Source organism: Sphaeramia orbicularis, unplaced genomic scaffold (genome assembly GCF_902148855.1).
Source record: "Sphaeramia orbicularis unplaced genomic scaffold, fSphaOr1.1, whole genome shotgun sequence".
Taxonomy (NCBI): domain Eukaryota; kingdom Metazoa; phylum Chordata; class Actinopteri; order Kurtiformes; family Apogonidae; genus Sphaeramia; species Sphaeramia orbicularis.
This window is the reverse complement of record NW_021941596.1, coordinates 112,246-127,962: the sequence shown is the minus strand read 5'-3', so window position 1 is coordinate 127,962 and position 15,717 is coordinate 112,246. Positions and strand designations below refer to the sequence as shown.

General features: G+C 40.1%; 1 protein-coding gene across 1 annotated transcript; it reads right to left on the bottom strand.

The window, feature by feature from the left end:
- Nucleotides 1-10,263: 10,263 nt before the first annotated feature.
- LOC115416363 (trafficking regulator of GLUT4 1-like) lies at nt 10,264-13,994 on the bottom strand. The gene is made up of 5 exons (XM_030130110.1): nt 13,867-13,994; nt 11,495-11,759; nt 11,131-11,387; nt 10,628-10,760; nt 10,264-10,508 (listed from the first exon to the last, which is right to left on the bottom strand). Exons 2-5 carry the CDS (start codon nt 11,703-11,705, stop codon nt 10,492-10,494), a joined length of 618 nt encoding a protein of 205 aa, XP_029985970.1. The 5' UTR covers nt 11,706-11,759; nt 13,867-13,994; the 3' UTR covers nt 10,264-10,491.
- Between the last annotated feature and the right edge of the window lie 1,723 nt (nt 13,995-15,717).

The following is a 15,717-nucleotide window of genomic DNA, read 5'->3' as shown; positions in this document are numbered from 1 at the left end:
CCTGTTTTTACTTCATGTCTCGATCATGTCGACTTAAAGTCAGAATGATCGTAAATATGTTTTACTTCGGAGTCATGTTGTTCACTTGGAACTGGATCATCCAAAAGGGGTGGGGCTCAGAGGAACCATGTGACACTGAAACAGGAAGTGATCATCCAGAACAAACAGACAGTTGGATTAGTTCATAATTACAGAACATACTGGTTCAGACCACAGCGCCTCCTACTGGACAACAGTCACATAACAGCCTCCAAACACTAACGTTACTTCAGCGTTATATTATTATTATTATATTTATTATATATTATTATTATATTTGATTGAAGTAAACATTGGTTCTTCTCTTCATCTGTTCTTTTCTTCATCTGTTCTTCTCTTCATCTGTTCTTTTCTTCATCTGTTCTTCTCTTCATCTGTTCTTTTCTTCATCTGTTCTTCCTCCTCTTCCTGTTTTTCTTCTCTTCCATCTGATTCCATCTGTCTGTCTGTATGGTTCCATAAGGTAATGTTTCCTCTGGGGTTTCCTCTGATTAAGCCCCGCCCCTCCCCCGCTGCTGCATTATGACGCCCCGCCCCCCTCTGCCATCCGACTGCGTCTGTTTCCACCAGAAACACAACAAACCTCTGACATCTCAGCTCAGTCAGTCCATGATCCTCCTCCTCTCATCGTCTCCTCCTCCTCTCCTCCTCCTCCCCTACTCCCCTCTTCATCACCTCCTCCTCTCCTCCTACTCCCCTCCTCATCACCCCCCCAATCTCCTCCTACTCCCCTCCTCCACCTCCCTCCTCATCACACACCTCCCCTCCTCATTTCCTCCTCCTCATCACCTCCTCCTGTTCTCCTCCTCCCCTCTTCATCACTTCCTCCTCCTCATCACCTCCCCCTCTCCTCCTCCTCCCCTCCTCATCTCCTCCTCCCATCCTCCTCCTCCCCTCCTCCTCCTCTCCTCCTCCTCCCATCCTCATCACTTTCTCCTCCCCTCCTCATCACCTCCTCCTCCCCTCCTCTCCTCCTCCTCCTCCTCCTCATCATCATCTTCTCCTCCCCTCCTCATCACCTCCTCCTCCCCTCCTCATCAACCTCCCCTCCTCCTCTCCTCTTATCTCCATGGTTACCCATCCTCTGAATAATTCATGGGCTGCAGCCTTTGGAGTCAGAGACACAGATCTGTTATTACTGCTGAGGAGTCCAACTCTGTCCCATCAGCCCTGGCTCTGCAGCGCGCTGCCTTGTCGACGGTTGCCATGACAACCAGCACTCGCATACATTGAATGAAGCCCCTCCCACAAACACAAACACAACAGGAGGGGGTGAGCTGTTCCGTTGATCTGATCAGATTCAAACGCTTTGGATTTGGTTTAAATGAGTTCGAATCTGAAAACATACAGAACCATTAACTCCTCCCACTGGTTCCTTTAACTCCTCCCACTGGTTCCATTAACTCCTCCCACTGGTTCCAAATGTCCCCTTCATTCATTGCCTTCCAACCCAGTCCTGACAGAACACAGACCTTTAATATTTCATGAACTGACTCTGTTTCTACTTTTCAGTGTTTCAGCTTCATGTTTCAGTGTTTTCTGTCTGAGGCCGTTTCAGTCACTGTTCTTCAGATTGTTCTGTTTCAGCTCCATCTGTGGGTGTCTTTATCCACAGTAAAATCAGCTTAAGTCTGTTCCATGTGTTCCTGAACTGAACCCTTTAACCTCTGACACAGTTTCACTCACTTTCCAAAGGTTTATGAAGGTCATATCCTCCAGATCACAGGGGGGCAGTGTCTGTACACCCTGAGCAAAACAAAGAAAACAGCTGGTGCCAGGCACAACAAACCCCGCCCCTGGCACATATTGTAGCTTATTACCTCCGCCAAGGAGGTTATGTTTTCATCGGGGTTGTTTTTTTTTTTGTCTGTTAGCAGCACTGAAAAAAATACAACAATGCTGTTGTTCGTTTGTGTTTTTCTCATTCCAATAGTTGAAAAAAATTACTTTGCTCATTTAAACTAAACTTTCTAATTTATGTTTATGATTGAATTGATTTTTTTTAATTTTTTTTTTTTTTACTTTACTATAATGTAAACTAACAGCAGGGCACAAAACTGAAATGTTTCATTTTGATTAACGCATTTTTATTAGTTTGATTATGATTTGCGCATGCACTTCCTTTAAAACTTCTGGCGGCATTTGCACTTAAACTGTAAACAAGCCTGGATTTCAGACACTGGTAAAGAAAAAAGAATCAGCTGTATTCTGATAACGTTAAAGTTAGTTTAAGGTATTCCCGTTTTTAAACATGATTGGGCCTTTCCATCCCTCAGATAAAGAGTCCTTATACCAGTGACGTGCAGTGGGGTTCATGGCTGGGGAGGCACTGACTCTTTCAGAGCCAGATCTACAAATATATGGTGGCCTGAGAAACTGGAATAGAGAGAATGAGCAAAAGGAATGGCCTGGGTATATGGACTCTGCATCAAGTCAGCATAGGTAGACTGGCAGGAACTCAACAGGAAACCTTCAAAAAGAGCCATTTCAAACTAAAAATAAAAAAATGTTTATGGTCTTACCTTTATTTGTACATGAAATCCATGTGCCGATCCTGGTGAATTAAAGTGTATAAAAAAAGAATGAAGAAGATTATAGGCGCATGAATCTGTGGACTCACAGGCGCCATCTATCATGAGGCAGGGGTACTGTTTGCCTTCCCTAGTGACTTTTTCACTGCGGTTTTAGGATTAATCTGCGAGCCTAAACACATTACAGAAATACATTCCATACGTTATGCAGATTATGGAAGGATAGAGCATATAATCAGAGTGTTTGAAAGCATTTTAACTGCGATATACAGAGGGACAGCGACACAGTATTTCATCGGGTACCAGCAGAGTTCATGAGGGAGGAGACAGTTCTCCAGGAGGCACAGCACAGCGCTGCCTCACGGCGCATCTCCTCCCTGTATTTGAACGGAGCATGCAGAAATTCTGCTATTCTAATTGACAAAAAAATAATAATAATAATAACAATATAGGATTCGAACGGAAAATGAGTTTATAGGACATACCAGCTGACAACTATCAACATTTCTTATATTTTATAGTCAAGTTTTTTTTCTTTTCAAGATTGATAAGGGAGGCTCTGCCTCCCCTGCCTCCTCTGACTGCATGTCACCGCCTTACACCAGTGTTAAATGAAGCCAGTAACAGCCTGTAGTTTGACTTAACTTTGAATGAGTGTGTGTGTGTGTGTGTGTGTGTGTGTGTGTGTGTGTGTGTGTGTGTGTGTGTGAACACTGACACTGTCCGCCATGACAAGTTCAAGGGTTAAATGAATGTGAGCTCAGAATGTGGACAGACAGCTGTTAGCATGTTGTTGTTTCTGAAGGAATAAACACACACCAGACACACTGAGTTCTGCTTTAAATCCGAAGCTGTTTACAGGCCAGAGGAGTTCATCTTTTTTTAATCTGTTGGGGTTCAAAAATAAATAACTAAAATTATCTTTCAGACTAACGTTAGCTGGAGCTAACACCGGAGCCCCCCCCCCCCATGCTGTCATTAATGTCTTTAATGCCAGTGAGTTGTCCATATAATGTTAAAGTTACACAGGAGGCCTTTGTAGATATATGTATGCATATAAACAATAACGTCGTCGTCATGTTTATGCCTTTAGATGAAGTTATTTTGTAAAACTAACAGTAGGGTTAATGATGAGATACTGCGTCCTTGTGTGTTGTTAGCAGGACTAGCTAGCAGCAGTGTTAGCAGGCAGAAACAGCACCGTTCTGGTAAATAGAAATACCATGATGTGTAAACAGCAAAAAAGAAAAAAAAAAAAAAAAAAAGAAGTGTTTTTGATGCTGGGCATGTGATGTCAAACTGTGTAACTGTATTCTGCATATGGTTCACTGCTTTTAGCCCCTCTATCCATAGTCCTTAATACAGGTCATCAGTGTTAGATGACCATATGAATACAGTTCTAGAGTCTGTAGAATATTATATATGCCAAGACAGCTCTGTAGCATAACAATATGTAATATGAAATGGTATTTTGACTTTTTTTATTCTTAAACAAATATTGCACCTTTTTATGATGTGAAAATTGAAGTAGGCCATAATGCAAGTGCTGTGTGATTAAAGTGTGCAGCCCTAATGTATAGGGCATCCCTAAACCATCAGTGTCTGAAAATACTCAGACCCCAGAGGAGAAATTGCTCAGTGTTTTCTCTGGTTGGTAAAGCGGAACTGAACTGTGTAATAACGAAGAAGAAACATAATTATGTCAGGTGTTTTATTTCAAAGGCGTCATCATTCTGATTTAAAAAGAACAGAAGGCATAATAATATTTAGTCCAGTTTACACTGAATAGTTTATAGTTCATGTAACACTGAGAATACCCAACAATAAAACATGTTTTCTCCTTTAACCAAAGGAAAGCAGCCACAACACCTACGGTGTTCTACTGCGTTCTACTGTGTTCTACTGTTCAGCCACCGACCAATCTGGAAGCTCCTCTTCAGTGTGAAGTAAGTTCTGTGTACAATATAAGGAGGGCATTTGAAATGATTAGATCACTCTCCTCTCCTCTCCTCTCCTCTCCTCTCCTCTCCTCTCCTCTCCTCTCCTCTCCTCTTCTAATAACTAACTGAAACTGTATTGTGTGCTTACAAAACTAACTAAAACGTATAAAAATTATGGATAAAATTCCCTTCGTTTTTGTCTTTGTAATGTCGGATTGATCTGAAATGGGTTTATTTTGTTTGAGCAATTATAGCTAGCGGCACCATACAGTACTTCACGGTCCGTCACTTCTCATCACTTGTGGTTTACAGTCGTCTTCTGGTCCCCACTCTACCTGGAAACATGGAGACTAAGTTGGGAGAAAACAGTAGAGTCCTGTTTGGGATTTATTTGAACATCACAGCGAAGATATGAAAAAATAAAACAAAACCAAGCATTTAGAAGAATATGAAAACTAATGAAAACTAGCAAACCTGCTCTAAAAACTCATTAAAACTAACTGCATTAGACAAGAAAAAAGTCAAAACTAAATAAAACTAAACTATAATGAAAAATCCAAAACTATTATAACCTGAGACAAACAAACTGAACCAAAAACAATAGCCCTTGCCTCCCCGCCAGGGGATGGGGTGGGGGGTAATAAGAAACCAGAACCCCTTCCTGCCCTGTAAACCTAACCCTCAGAATCCAATAAGGCGCTGCAGACCCAGAGCAGGTACAATTGAAACAGGTTTATTCAGTTCAAACATGATCAAATATTCAGTCTCAGTATCAGATCAACAGTGTGTGGATAAATGCAGCGTGTCCACCCATCCTTCATAAAGCAGCGGGTTTAAGGCATGCACAGGCACAGAGTCAGGACCAGGGTCTAGAACGGGAGACCCTGGTCAGTCCAGAACACAGGCAGGAAGCAGGTGAAGGCGTAGAAATACCAAAGAATAGAAAAGTACAAACATCAGCTGAGCATTAGAAAAGAAACTAAAACCAAAAGGACAGCAGGGTTTTGAAACTGGACCGGTCTGTGGAGCAGGTTCAGAGGAGATCCACCACAAAGACATAAGAAAATCCAAATACCTGTCACTACGAGACAAAGTTGTAAAATATCGAAATAAAACCCGTAACAAAAAGAGTCATAATTTTACGAGATTTAAGATGTAATATTATGAGAATAATATTGTCCGTATTTCACAGAATAAACCCATAATTTACCAGAATACAGTCGTACCCACTGGTCACACCACTGATACTGAGCCAATACACCATCATAGGTTTTCCTTGTGTTGACATAAATAAATCTGTGTAATTTCTAAAATCCTCTTAAAAACTGGTCATTTCTTAGGGCTTTTCACACCAAAAGCATCAAATGTACGATGAACACCTTAAAAATGAACCAGCAGCCGATTCAACTCACGTTTCAGGGTTTTGGAACCCGGTTCTGGAATTGTCGATCATTGGCAACAGTAAAACCTGCTTCATAGACCAGTTTCCTGTTCCGTATTTGACAGACGTTGTGTCAGTTGAATAACAAAAAACCTTCGAATTGAAACAGTTGAATTCGCAGTGGAAACCCAAACAGAGCAGAAAACATAGAAATGCACAAGAGATTAACAGTCGGGAATTCATGGAACCAGCGTGAGGCGAAGGTGATTCAACTCTGAGAGGTAGCGCGAGCAGTTCATCGGAAACCCTGATGAGTCCGCCACCCGTTAGCTAGCATTCGCACCCATGTCCACCAACTTTTTTTTGGTTTTTTTTTTCTACTTTTTTTTTGCATAATGTGATTAGTTAACACGCATGCTACATACAGTACAGAGTGGGTGGGCCTGACCACACCCCCACCCACAGACGCCTTCTGATTGGTGCAAAGCTCCACCCTGTCGCTGCTGTGAAACTGACGCCAGTTTGACCTGATGAAGATACAAGCGAGTCGACAAGTCTTCAGCCCTTTAAAGGATTATTATCCAATCAGACATGAAACACAAACTCCACCTGCAAACGGGACAGACTGTAAACACTGGCTGTAGCTGCGTTTACGCGACATCAGAACGTCACCATGTGTTCACTGTTTTCCTTCTTTTAGTTTTTATTATTTATTTATATTTTGCAGTGCAATTAAAAAATGCAAAGGTAAAATCCTATATGTGTACATATGTAAATATATATAAATATAAACGAGTAAAGGAAGAGGGACGTAAATATATATATATATTATTAATATTTAATGGAGAAGGGGCGGAGGTAAATAAGTTGCACTTCTTCCCGCCCCTTTTTGATGCTGTAAATGAAACTATTAGGCTGTTTTTCTGATTTTTGTTTTATTATTATTATTTCTATTTTACTTGTTCACAATATATTAAATTTCATTGCATGTTTGGAATAAATCACTAAATCTAATCTAAAAACATGCAGGAGACGGGTTTCATTTAACCCTTAATTGGGCAAGTGACTATTTTTGGTCATTTCCGAATACATTACAAGACACTAGTGGCTTTTCCATCGGACATCTGCGAAAAACTTTACCGATATTACTAAATGTTAAAAAACAGAAGTGTGTAATGTGGGTTTTTTTCCATTAAATCACAAATATGATGATTTGTTTATCTATTATTGTGAAAAACTGAGAATTATTTGAATTATTTGAGAAAAATTTTACATAAATAAAATAACAACAGTCTTGTTGTGTCCTCCAATAACACACTAAGGTTGACATGTTGAATTTCAGAGTATTTCCATGTCTGAACTATAAAGGGTTAAAGACAATAAAACTCGTATGGTTCAATATTCAGATGTAAAGTTTAAATATGGATTTGACTGTAAAAAAGAATGTTGTTAACAGTGTTAAACCCGAATATGTTGATTTATAGTGATGAGTTTACATTAAATGACCACCAACAGCATTAAAAAGTATATAATAAACTATACGTTTAAGGTTTGGTTAAAGTTTGGAAAAGAGCAGAGTTAATAATAAAATTAAAGAAACACCAGACACATGGTTATGAGTCTGCTGTGTCAACATACAGACAATTTGTTGATCATTTTCCAGGGTTTGTTTGTATTTAACGCGTCACCTGATCATCACGTTACATACATTTACTCAAACAACTGGAAGGTGTTGCTAAACGGACGGAAAATGTACAAAAACACAGACGGTTTTAATGTGGTTTTTCTAATGAATGAATGAAACTAATCAAGTAAACTGGTGACAGAGCATCATCTTTGGGAAATTAAGTAATTAATCTAATTCGCATTAGCTTCAACTGATCAGGTTTCATGTTTGAAGGAAGAAAAGGTGAAATTCCAAATAAGCAATAATGATTCAGTTAGTTAAATAATTCAGTTTCGATCAATTCATTTAAATTCAATTCTAGTTATAAAGCACCGATCATAACTCATGATTATCTAAAGGCACTTCACAAGTTCAGGTCACAGCCTCATAAATACGACAAATCAACTGTTCCAAATACAAAACTTTAAGTGTGCAAAAAAAAAATATGTGATGGAAACTGCGATCATCAGTCTCATACAACCAGTGAAATGTACGTTCAGTCTGTAAATCAGTTTAGGAATGTTTAAAACGCCATTTCATCAGCAAGAATTATAAAACTGTCACTTTCTGATGTATCGACAACACGTCAAAACTAGCTAATTAGCGTTAGCCTCACAGCAGCAAAGTTTTCTAAAACCCCAAAACTTCATGTGCATTTTTGGCACCAAGTTGGCGGTGGGTCAGGGATATTTCAACGAAAGGAGATATCATTACTGAGCAAACATATTACAATTTCTTATACTTTATATGTACAAAGTGCTAGTCAGTTAGCATTCCTGCTAAATGAGGCTACAGTCTTCTGTAAAAGCATTCGGTAATAAATACTGTAAACATGCATTGGTTTAAGGAAATGACGGACTGATTCAGTTCCGTAACACCAGCTTATTTCCTCAGAGTCGTCTGAAACCATCGCCCACCAAGTGTCCGTTAGCAAACATCCGTTAGCAAAACGTCCGTTAGCAAAACATCCATTAGCAAAGCGTCCGTTAGCAAATGCATTCAACCAGGTATAAACGCAGTTCTTCCTGTTCAGCAGCGTCACATGGACGGTCAATGATAGAAGGAGTTTTCTGTTGAATTAAAGCCTTTTTTCGGCCAAAACGGTGGCGATTCTCACGTTGTTTAAAGTCAAATGTCCCAATTAGTGACATCAGATTAACACCAAGTCTGATTATTAGACCAGAGAACATGAACCTGAACTGTGACGTGAATTAACCCTGAAACGTGTCGAGTCTGTAACTGAGGAAACATTTTCTTTATCATCTAAGACAGTGTTGGTCAAACTGTGGGGCGGGGCCTCTGGGGAGGGGCGTGAAGGCTTACCAGGGGGGTTATGGGATCACTCCTGCGTGTTTTTTTTTCTTCAAGTTAGAACATTTAGCAGGTGGAACTAATGTTTTAGCGTTGGAGCACCCTGGACTCATTTAGGGACGTACACCAAACCAATCTACCAGAAAATAATGAACAACAGGGTGTCATCTGCATAGAAGTTTATATATGAACAGAACTGGGCTAACAACAGAGCCCTGTGGAACTCCTTGTGGGATTTTCTTACTGTTTCTTGTGTTTCTCACTGTTTCTGGCTCTATCCACCTCTTGGATGTGGTAGAAAAGCATGATTTATCCTGCGAGAAACAGAAACATTAGAAGACATTATTTTATATATAACGCAACTGATCAACTGTAGACAAAAAGAATCATCAACGATCAGTTTCTGGCATGAAACTAGCAACGGTTCTTACTTTTTGTTTGTATACCCACATCAGTAATTCCATTTTCTTTTTTTAATTAAAAACTTGAACTGAATGGTCCTTTCCGACCATATCCATATATACTTCTAGTGTTTTATACGGTTTGCCTTGCCTAGAACGTATAAATGTAGATGTTGTCACAGTTCACGTCATGCTCTGTTTTTCATGGGAAGACTTCGCATTTATCTTTTTGGAATGATTGCTTTAAGGCATGTGTTTTTGTTCTAATTAGATACAAAATGTGTTATTCGTAGTAGTATTTTATTACGACCGAGTAGTTGAATGTTATTTCATCAATTTGATTCACTGTAGCATCTTCAGGAACCAATAGGAGGGGCTGATCCTGGAGGAGGGGCTTTGAGGAGGATCAGATGGTTCAGTTCAAGGCCTTTTTGATGGTGAATTTTCAGAAGATTAGCGTTAGTGTTTCTACCTCCATGTTTTTATGTCCAACAGGAGAACATCGATGGCACAAACTCACATTTTTTTGCTTTGGAGTTCAAAGACTCAGACAGTTCATCTTCAAAGCAGCATCTTTCAGTTTCACCTCAGTTTCTAATATTTTGGCATCAGAACCCGTAAACCGGGTTCCTCCAGTTTGGTCCAGTTCAGCATAGGTGTCAATAATCCTGTTACCATGGAGACAGACGTCCACATCCACGGGACAGAAACCAGTCTGAGGAGACAAGCTGCTGCCACCGAATGAACCCTGAGCCATCCTTTAGTGGGTGGGGGGGTCGAGTTCATTGGGGGGTGGGTTTGTTGTGTCGTGGGGTAAGTCCATTGGGGGATCGGTTCATTGCGAAGGTCGGTTCATTGGGGTCAGTTCATTGAGTTGGGGGGGTTGGTTGTGTTGGGGGGGTCGTTCATTGGGGGGTGGGTTGGTTTATTGTGTCATGGGGGGGCTGGTTCATTGGAGGTGGGTTCATTTAATTGGGGGGGGGTCGTTGGGGGCGTTGGTTGTGTTGGAGGTAGAGCAGCAGGCGGACCATGCTCGTCGTGCAGCAGAAACAACAGCAAAGAACTGAACAGGTTTTTTTCATTGGTTTTTTCATCCAGTGTAGGCGCTTATTATCAGTAGTGCTTCGTAAACCAGGATGGGGTGGGGGATGGGGGTGTGTGTGGGGGGGTATGTTGGTTCGAGGTCATCGTCAAGTCGGTCTCTCCAATCCACGAGATTTCATCAGGATTTTAATATCACTGCAGAGAGAAAAGATACTTGAAACATGTGAAAACAGTCAGATTAACACCAACACTAATGTTTAACATCAGATTTATCTTTATTTACGATTACAGACTAAACATCAGCTGATACTTACAGCCCCAGTTAAGGGCGATGGCCGCTGTGATGATGGCGATTCCACCCAAAATGGAGACGACGGACAGAACCATGGCGTTCCGCCCCAGACGCCGAGCGCCGTCAATGTTTCCTTGTTGCAGACTGTTTCTGGACTGAAGAGCAGATGAGACACAAATATTTGAGACAGATTCAGGTTCAGACATGGTCCAGGTTCAGACACGGTCCAGGTCCAGGTTCAGACGCTGGACATAAACATATTCAACGTTCAAATCCAGATTTAAAAGCTGATGAAAGTGTTTGGAGGTAAATTCATTCTGTAAATGAGGAAAATATGGCTTGACCCAAAGTTTATGATGGGAGTAAATGGACTCATCTAATTTTCATATTGTGATGTCATATGACGGTGGCCATATCGGATGCTCGTCACAATATTGCGACTTTGGTGCTTAAAGGATTAACCCTTTGAATACCTAAACCTGTCCATTTTCATGTATGTTGTTGTCATGGTTACCAATATCGTACCATGACAGAGAAGGTGAGCGCTACGATGTTGATTGGCCACAGCGGACAGAAACAGGACAGGATGGCCAGGATCAGGTAGTCCCTGGGTTTTGATCCATCAGCGGCGCCGTCAGCCATGGCACTGGGCCGACGGGTCAGCGAGGGGCGGGGCGAGTTGGCCGACATGGAGCCCGACCGACTGCTTGGGCGAGGCTTGGCGTGGAGCTTCGGAGATGCCGTTGGAGACAAGTCGGCCATGACAGGGGCCACACCGTTACCTGGAGGGAAGGTCAGAGGTCAAAGAGGACGGACCGGTCCATTTGGACAATGAAACTGAAACTAAAGGTTCTGTTTGTTATTTCTGATGAAAGAATCAAATGTTTACTCGTCTCCAAGTTGTCGTTGACGACCGTCAGGTGGTCCATGCCTGGTCCCTCCTGTTTGCCGTCTGTCATCGAGGGTGGGGCTTGCTGCTCGGCGGCGGGTTGTGAGGTCATGGCATCTCCATTTGGCTGCGTGCTGATTGGCTGCTCTGTGTGCTGAGGCTCCTCCCCCACGCTCCCGGATGGCTGGGCAGTGCTCGGACTGGCGGCCATTTTTACAAAATGAAATGACGAATCAACGAAGAAGAACTGAAGGTAGCGAACGATCTGAAACACGGAGCATAATAAAATAAAAATTGTATATAATATACATATGTTCAAATATACAGATGTCGTTCAGTTCGGATTTTTGTTTTTAGTTTAAGGAGGATTTGATTTGATCCTGAAACGTGAACATTTATTGTTGTGGTTTTATTGAATTCAGGTACTGTTGTCCTTTTTCTTTTTTTTACCTAATAATAATAATAATAATAATAATAATAATAATAATGATAATACTTGTAAATACTTAAGTTCAGTCTAACCTACAGTTTAGAGATGAACAACCTGATATTTAAAGAATAAAGCAAAAATATTGCAGAATAAAGTAATTATAAAGAACAACGCAAATGACAAAAAACTGTCAAAGTTGTGACGTTCTAAGCAAAGAATTAGAAAAGTCCAACAACACATGCATCAGCTGTTTGTGTTTGATATGAACTCTATTTTTCACATAAATGATGATTTTATTCTCAAAGTAAAGGTTTTATTCTTGTAAAATCATCCTGCTGAACCATACAGAATCCTATCGAACCCCACAGAACTCTGCAGAACCATACAGAACCCTACAGAACCTCACAGAACCCCATGGAACCCCGCAGAATGCACGTCACTGGTTTAGACTCAGACCACCAAACAAACCAAGTCAGTGTTCTGTTCTGTTTAATGGAACCACGTCCCTGTCCTGCAGACTCAGTGTGTTTTAAATCCATGAACATAACATTCATCAGATCAGACTTAGATGATCAACACTGGACGCATTTAAACAGTATCAGTATGAAATATGTATTGAATATGGAATAAATATTGACTAAATATGTATTTAATATGTCGTATGTGTCTTAAACCTTTAGTCTTTCATTGATTGTTGTCATTTCAACCCTTAATAATCATTGAATCCAAAGGAAACAGATTCTATTTATGAATCTACTGGATACACAAACATAAACTAATATATATATATGAGTAAAACTCTATTATGTCCATGAAAAACATCTGATAAACATTAGTTTTACAGTCATTGAATCGGATCTTTTTTATTCAACTAGAACCAGTGACTTTAAAAACAGAAAACAGGTTTAATTAAAGACAGAGACAAATGGAACCAGTCAGACCTGATGGTTCCGGTTCTAGACTTTATCTGTTCTAGAACCTGGATCTGACTGAACTAAGACCTGAAACAGACCAGAAACAGACGGGTTCTAATTAATAAATAAATGAATACACACACACACACACACACAGACGTCCACAGAGTCAAGTACGTCTGACTGGAGGCCTTTAGTGAAGTGTCTTCAGTTTTACTTTCAGTTTGTACCGTCGTATGATCTGTGTTCTGAATGTGAGGAACGTATGACATGGAATGCAGGGAACCACCCCTGAATAAACCCTGGATGGACTGCTTTACAGACGCACTACAGGGGTGGAAACATATATATGGGATGTCCCAGTCTGAAAAGATCGGAATCAGCTGCTGATTTGGCATTTTTAAAAGATCAGATCGGATAAAAGAAATCTTACTATAAAGACTTGAAACATGTGTTTTCTGTTTTAAAAAGTATTTGATGTTTGATTTCCCTTAATCCTCAAATAATATCGTCTCATTTTTAGAAAACATATAAGTATAATTTTTTTACTGCACAAATAATTGGACTTTTACATTGGGACATTTGAACCCAATAATGAGTTGAATTGTCTACTTTTGTTCAGGCCTTTTTTACAGTGTCTAGAACGGTTCTATCAGGGTTCTGTCAGGGTTCTAACAGGGTTCTGTTCTGTTCCATCTGTTCACTGGAGCTGCATCCTCATCCTGAAGCTGAGACATTTATTCTGCTGCAGTTTGGATCAGAACCTGAACCAGGTGGAGGTTCTCCACATGCTGGACCTGGTTCTGTTTCAGTGAAGCCCGTGTCTGCGTTTGTTTCCATCAGAGGACGACGCTGCAGAGGCTGAACCAGTTTGATGCATAATTCACAGTGTTTGTCTGAGCACAGATGGACCAGAGGCAGGAGAACCGACAGAGAACTGACAGAGAACCAACGGGGAATGGAGGAGAACCTGGTGTGAGTGATGCAGACACACCCACTCACATGTTCCAGAACCATACAGCTCCTACCTGGTCCTAGTCCACAGGACGCCACAGGTTCATGTTGTCTGTGCAGAACCGACAGAACCCAGACCCGGAGCCTCAGGGGGGGTGGAGGCAGTTGCCGTGGAGACGCTGGAGGTGCCTTCAGGTCTCTGCTGGTCCTCCTTGTGGTCCTGGTTGTATAATGATGCAGAGTCGAGGATCTGCTGCAGCTTCGAGTGCTTCACTGCAAAACGTAAGAGGAGGGGGGAGGGAGGGAGGGAGGGAGGGGGGTGGGGGGGTTCAGGAGGTGGATAAGTGAAGTTGGACGCCCTCACACCACTTCCTGTCCAGACCTTCATCCACAGTCCAGAGTCCACATGATGAACCCAGAGGATCCAGGTGATTTTATACCATATTTACACTTTTATCAGTTTATTTTATACATGAATCCGTCTTTTCTATTGATTTATTTTTTTAAATTGTGCTGCTGTAACAAAGATTCATCAACAAATTTAAGTGAAACAATACAAATTCTTACGCTTATTTATCTTTATTCCCAACATTATTCAAATCATTTTTTTGAATAATTACATCAATTTGTACAATATGTAATAGACAATATAGATCAATATGATAATTAAAGATAAATATAGATAAATAAGTGCATTAATGTAGTTGTGCTATCAAAACTATGTGGTTCTACCGTCGAAGAACTAACAGTTGTTGTGGTTCTAAATGTAACAGATATATAGTTATTTTATTGAACAGTTTTAATACATTTAAGGTCAAACAATAAACAGAACAAAGACAAAAACGACATTAAAAAGAACAAACCAAATATACCTTGAACATGTGTCATTGTTAGAGTTTATTCTAATATTTGAATGTCCATCAGAATCAGTTACTTCATTATATTATTATTATATTATTATTAATTATTATTATTATTATTATTATTATTATTCCTCTTCTTGCTGCTCATATTTTGTAGGAGTCCAGGCCGTTACCGGTACTTGACTTCCGGTTGTGTATTTGCTGATGCAGCTGAATCCTCCGTTGCACCAGTCCGTTTTTCTGTTCATGTCCAACCCAGTCCCGCTAATGGAAACACAGACAGAACTGACTCTAAAGGGTTAATGAGGACATTTAATGAGGACATCAACATGATGGGACTGAATTAATTAAAAATCACAGAATTTAAATATGAAACCGTTCAAACCTTTGAATCTATTATTACCTGAACATGAGTTTAACTCATGTGTCTGTACTGTCCCTAGTGGTCACACACACAAACTACCTATCTAGTTCACACTAAAAACGGTTAAATTAAAAAAAACAACAACACAACAACAAAACGATGTTTTGTACTTTTAACAGTTATTTAGTTGAAGTTTTTCCATTCCTTTTTTATATTAAACATATGTGTGAGTGGATCTATCTATCTATCTATCTATCTATCTATCTATCTATCTATCTATCTATCTATCTATCTATCTATCTATCTATCTATCTATCTATCGAGAGAGAGAGAGAGAGAGAGAGAGAGAGATCCACTCACACATATGTTTAATATAAAACTGCAGAAAATGGAAAAACTTCAACTAAATAACTGTTAAAAGTACAAAATATAATAGATAGATAGATAGATAGATAGATAGATAGATGATAGATAGATAGATAGATAGATAGATAGATAGATAGATAGATAGATAGATAGATAGATAAGATAGATAGATATCTGTTGCACCAGTCCGTTTTGTTCTTGTCCAATCCAGTCCCACTAATGGAAACACAGACTGAACTGACTCTAAAGGGTTAATGAGGACATTAATGAGGACATCAACGATGGGGACCGAATTAATTAAATAATCACAGATTTAATATAAATATGAAAAA